General features: G+C 59.6%; 1 protein-coding gene across 1 annotated transcript in view; it reads left to right on the forward strand.

Moving 5' to 3' along the window:
* Window positions 1-5,848, forward strand: part of LOC103210420 (zinc finger protein 829-like) — a 47,193-nt gene that overhangs the window by 25,819 nt on the left and 15,526 nt on the right. Inside the window, exon 9 of the mRNA XM_042783035.1 lies at window positions 5,073-5,154. Coding sequence (XP_042638969.1) covers window positions 5,073-5,154 — 82 coding nt within the window. The remainder of the gene's footprint in view (window positions 1-5,072; window positions 5,155-5,848) is intronic.

Here is a 5,848-nt window from a genome sequence, read left to right on the forward strand (position 1 = left end):
AGTCATTCAGCCTCATGATGTCCCCGTGTGCTACGGAGAACTGTACTCCATAGGGTTTTCTTGGCTATATATTTTTTAAAATTTTTATTGTGATTTGGATGAAAGTTTACAGAGCAAATTCACTTCCCATACAGCAGCTCACATAGTTTGTTTCATGACATTGACTGCAATTTCCCACAGTGCAACAGCTCCCCTCCATTTCCTCCCCATAGTTACCTCTTCCCTGTGTCCATCCCTCCATGCACTCCTGCTCCCTGAGCTGTCTCCCTGTGCACACACAGCCCTTCTTTCTCCCATGATTGTTCTCTCCAAGGAGTGCATCTTCCTCAGGTACATGTTCAGCCCATATGCCTGTCTATTGTTTGGTTGGAAGCCACAGGACTGGGTTCAATTCCACACCTGAAGGGCAGCTGGGGGCCACAGTCTCAGGGGTTCCATCAGGCTCTATCAGAGCAGACCTGGTTCCTTTTTTTTTTTTTTTAAGTGATTTGAGTTTTATTCCACACTGTTCTCCCTCTCTGTCCAGGTGACACCACCCTCCTGTGTTCTCAGGGACATAATCTTTTTTTTTTTTTTAATTGTGATTTGGGTGAAAATTTACAGAGCAAATTCACTTTCCGTACAGCCATTCACATACACTTTGTCTCATGACACTGACCACAACTTCTCACAATGCAACAACTCCCCTCCCACTTCCTCCCATAGTCTCAGTGGTTCCACCAGGCTCTATCGGACCAGCAAACCTGCCCCCCCCCTTTTTTTTCCCTCCAAATTATTTTGAGTTTTGCTCCACATTGTTCTCCCTCTCTATCCAGGATCTCCTGCATAGATCTCAGGGACATGATCTTATACATAAACCAAAAAAACACACCCATTGCCATCAAGTCCATTTTGACTCGTAGTGACCCTGTAGGACAGAGTAGAACTGCCTGATAGGGTTTCCAAGGCTGTAACTCTTTTAGACTGGCACATCTTTTTTCTATGGAGCAGCTGGTGGGTTTGAACTGCGTACTTTCTGGTTAGCAGCCAAGCATTTAACCACTGTGCCACCAGGACTCCTTGATCTTATCTGCCGTTGTTGGATGCTGTCGAGTTGGCTCCAATTCTTAGCGAGCCTCTGTTCAGAACAAAACCCCACCCGATCCTGCACCTTCCTCACCTTTGCCGTACTTTAGCCCATCATTGCAGCCACTGTGTCAGTCCGGCTCACTGAGGGCCTTAACTGCAGATCTTGTGTATTGGTAAGGGATGGATTGGAGAGGGAGGACTAAAGGGTATGGGGGTTCTCGTTGAGGTGCTCATTATCAAGTGGGGTGGTCTCCAAGAAAGATAGGATTCACATACAGTCACTGGATCGAATAGTTTCCTTACAGAGAAGAGAAGCAGAGTTAAAATTAGCTCTAACAGTGGGCGGAAGTCCCTGAGGCAGGACCCTGAGCTCTCCCTAAAGGGACAGGTGCCAACACACAGAACGGAGAGCCCCATCAGACCCTTAGTGTTGACAGCCTCCCTCAGCACTGCCTCCTCCCACCTCTGCATTTCCTCCTTCCTTCCCCTATCAATTCTCTGCCCCGTTCCTCTTCCTTCCCTAAGCCTCCTCCTTCCCTCCATCCTCCCACCCTTCCTAGTTCTTTACCGTACATCATCCCACTTCCACCCCGCTCTTCTTCCCTTCTCCCACCCTTCCTATTTCCCTCCCTCCTCACCCCTTTTCTCACCTGGCTTCTCTCCCCGTCCCCACTCCCCACCTTTTCTCTCTCCCTCACCCCTCCTCCCCTCCCACCCCCTCTCCGTCCTTCCTCCCTCAACAGCCTCTTCCCACCCCCACCCTCCTGTCTCCCAGCCCCGCTTTCCCATCTTCCCCTCCTTCCGTTCAGCCTCTCCCATCGCTGCCCGCTTCTCCCAGCCTCAACCTGCGGAAGGGTGCCATGGACGGGCCAAGGGGCCCCTCACTGAAAACCGCAGAACTTTAACAGAAGGGCAGGCGAGAGCAAAGTCCACCTTAATCATAGTGACTCGCGGGCTATTTTCCCTCCCTTTTGCTTTCAGGCCATAGAAGAGCCACCCTCTTTCCGGACGCTGAGTTCTTTAGGTTTGTTATTTTCAATTACGTGTTCTAAGCGTGACCCTCTCCCAGGACTGGGTCCGGGTGAGAACCGTAGCCTACGGAGCAAGCCGGCCCTGGGAAGAGGGACGCGGGGTCCGGAGTAAGCAGGGAAGAAGCGAACAAAGCGTTCCTGGCCGTCCCAGGGAGCGTCAGCCCGTCCCGGCTGCAGGCCAGGCTGGCCGCTCTGCTGGGAGACACGTTTTAGAGGCGGTTCTCCGTCCCGAGTTAGTCGCACTCAGCAACCCTTTGGCCTCCCCTCCTCCGCCTGTCGGTCGTCGGCTCCTCGCACCGGCTGAGGGCCTCGCTCCCACACCCACCCCGACGCTCCGGCCTCCCCGGCCTCCTGGTTCCTCCCCAGCCCTCCTCCTCGTCCCTCTTCCCTGGTGCGCTCCGCGGCGTCCCCTCGGCCCCTGCCGGCTCCCCGCCTCTCCCCCTCTCCCGTCCCTTCTCTCTTCACCGCTCTCCCCAGTCTAGTCCGTCAGCCCGGCAGACCCTCCTCATTCTCGGCTCTCGGCGGTACGTCCCGCCTCCCGCCCCGCCTCCCCAGTCCCCTCCTTCCTCGGGGTCGGTCCGCTCCCCTGAAACACCCACCACCCTCGGCAGAGTTGCCGCGGAGGCCGCTGGGAGACGGAGGCGTGGCCCGGCTTTGCGTTTCGGCTCCACTCGGGTACGCCCGACTCCGCTCGGCGAGAAGGGCCCGAGGGGAGGAGGCAACCGCGCGTTGGCTTGTGGGAACTGTAGTTCCGTGCCGTCCGCGCACGCGCACTGCGGCCGGGCGGGCCTAGCTGGCGCCGGTCATTGTCCTGGCAGAGCGGCAGGGGTGAGTCCGTACGGGGGCGGGGGTGAGGAGAGTAGGGACGGGCCCCTCCCCGTCCCGGACCAGTGCTGGGTGGGGGTGGGCTGGAGAGGAGGCGTTCGGGGTGCGGGTGAGGGGAGAGGGGGAGTGCGAGGTCCGGGAGAGGAGAGGTTCCCGAATGAGGGGAGAGGGGGCGTGCGGGGTCCAGGTGAGGGGAGCAGCTGTGCAGACGGAAGGGGGTGCCTGTGGGGATGAGGGCGGGCAGGGATGGGGGCGTGCGGGGCGGGGGACAGGGGAGAGGCGTGCGGGTGGGCGTAGGTGCGCCCTCCTGGAGGAAGGCTTGCAGCTGAATAAGGAGGGCTGGGTCGTCATGGAAGGGTACGTAGGGCAGGCAGGGGGCGCTCGGGGCCGGGAGGGGGCGCTCAGGGCAGGCAGGGGGCGCAGAGATGAGAGAGGGCGCTCAGGCCGGGAGGGGGCCCTCAGGGCAGGCAGGGGGCGCTCGGGGCCGGGAGGGGGCGCTCAGGGCAGGCAGGGGGCGCAGAGATGAGAGAGGGCGCTCAGGGCCGGGAGGGGGCGCTCAGGGCAGGCAGGGGGCGCAGAGATGGGAGGGGGCGCAGAGATGAGAGAGGGCGCTCGGGCCGGGAGGGGGCCCTCAGGGCAGGCAGGGGGCGCTCGGGGCCGGGAGGGGGCGCTCGGGGCCGGGAGGGGGCGCTCAGGGCAGGCAGGGGGCGCAGAGATGAGAGAGGGCGCTCAGGGCCGGGAGGGGGCGCTCGGGGCAGGGAGAGCATGTGCAGGTTTAGGGACAGGAAGCGGTTATGGACCGTAGTGGACGGTCCTGGGAGGCCGTCGGGTCTGTGTGTGCAAGTCTCTTGTCTTGGTCTCTGGGTGTCAGTGTGGGGTGTGTCTCTCCCGTGTCTCTGCCTGTCTCCGTGTGGGGTTGACACTGTTTGAGGGCCTCTGTGTGACCCCGGTGTCTTTGCTTGGGTGTCTCTGTGCATGTCTCTCCAGAGACTTGTCTCTGTGCGTCTCTTTGCCTGTCTCTGGGAGTCGGCCTGGGTGTCTGTTTTGGGTGTCTCTGGCTGTTTGTGGGGATTCTGAGTGGGTTCATGTGTCTGGGTGCTTTGGAGCGGACGGTGTCCACATTGTGTGTGAAAAACTCAGTACACCTGGCAGGTGGACCTAACAGCTGCCTTGCTTCTTCCCCTGAGTCTCCATGCCTGGGGGGTGGTCCCTGGGACCCCTAGCTGTGTTCAACACCTGCCCCACCTCCTCAGAGCTTTGGCCGGCTCAGAGAAGGTGCCCTCTGGAGGCGGTCCTGGTCTGGGGGGGGGCAGGAAGTGTATGGAGGTCTGGATGGGGGCAGAGGGGCGCCCTTTGGCTGCCTCCCATGATGAGGTGAAGATGAGTTGACTTATGGCAGCCCTGCGTGTGTGGGGGGAGAACCACGTCCCCCGCGTATGTCTGGAGGAGAACCGTGTACCCCCTGTGTGTTGGGGAGAACCGTGTTCCCAGGTTTCTCAGTGGCTGAGTTTTTGGATGATGTGCCTCGCCAGGCCTCCGATCTGAGGTACCTACCTCTCAGTGGACTGTTTGCACCACCCCTAAAACCAGAACTCAATGCATTGCTGTGTAGTAGATGCCGACTCAGTGACCCTACGTGATGAGTAGAACTCCGTAGTGTTTCCTAAGCTGTAATATTTATGGGGGGAGCTCTGGTGGCGTAATGCCTAAGGCACTTGACTGCTAACCAGAAGGCTGGCGGTTCAAACCCCCCAGCCACTCCTTGGAAGGAAGGTTGGGCAATCTACTTCCATAGTGATACTGCCTCAGAAACCCAAGGCGGTCTCGCGATGAGTCGGCTTGACTCCACAGCTGGGAGGTTTTTTTTTTTTTTTGGTAGCCTTTGTGGGAGCTGATTGCCAGGTGTTTGTCCTGCAAAACCACTGGGTGGGTATGAACCAGCAACCTTTCAGTTGGCAGCCGAGGTCTCAGCCATTACATGTGAGGGCTCCTGCGAGGGTTGTCTGGAGGGTGACATGAGGTGCGTTTGTCAAGTCCCGACAAGTCATGATCACCGTAAGTGTGTGTGGTGAACACGTGTGTGTCTGTCCCGCCTGAAGGGTCTGGTTTCTCACTGTCCCTCCCTCTGTCCCCTTCCTCTCCCCACAGCCACCTTGGCCCTCGGGCCCATTCTCCGGCCACTGCAGGCAGCCGAGGGATGGCCACCCAGCTGCTGGCGGAGGGCACTCTGGTGAGTCATGCCATCCCCACGCCTCCTCTCTGTGCACGGCCTGGGCTGGGAGCTGGAGGCTCGGAGACTTCCGCCCCCCAGAGCCCTCCGGGGCCTGTGTCTCCTGCCCTGCACCCCGTGGCCACCCCGACACTGGCTGCGAGCTGTGCCGGGAAGGACAGGCAGCTCGGGAGTGGCCAGTCCTACCCTTGGGGCTCTTGGGGGACACAGGTCAGCACCCAGGAAATGATGGTTTAGACGTGTGACACCGAGGGTGACGGAAAAACCTGTGCAGAAGGAACCGGGCAGAGGGAGGACTCAGCCAGAGGGAGGACCTGGGCAGGGGGGAGACCCGGGCAACTGTAGGACTCCTGCAGAGGGCGGACTCCGGCAGTGGGAGGACAGGCAGAGGGAGGCCATGGGCAGTGGGAGGAATTGGGGAGAAGGAGGACTCAGGCAGAGGGGGGACTTGGACGGTGAGAGGACTCGGGCAAGTGGTGGGTGTCAGGCAGAGGGAGGACTCGGGCGGTGCAGTGCCAGTGTGACCTTCAGAAACGAGCAGACTGTGGCAGAGAGCCCTGGAACGGTTAAGTGTTGGGTTGGAACTCAGTCAGCAGCTCTGCAGGAGGAAAGACCTGGTGATTGGCTCCAGTAAAGATGACAGCCTTGAAGATGTGGTGCAGTTCCACTCTGTCCTCTAGGGGCGCTGTGGGTC

The sequence above is a fragment of the Orycteropus afer genome, unplaced genomic scaffold (genome assembly GCF_000298275.1).
Source record: "Orycteropus afer afer isolate SDZICR_OR568_19922 unplaced genomic scaffold, OryAfe1.0 scaffold00610, whole genome shotgun sequence".
Taxonomy (NCBI): Eukaryota; Metazoa; Chordata; class Mammalia; order Tubulidentata; family Orycteropodidae; genus Orycteropus; species Orycteropus afer.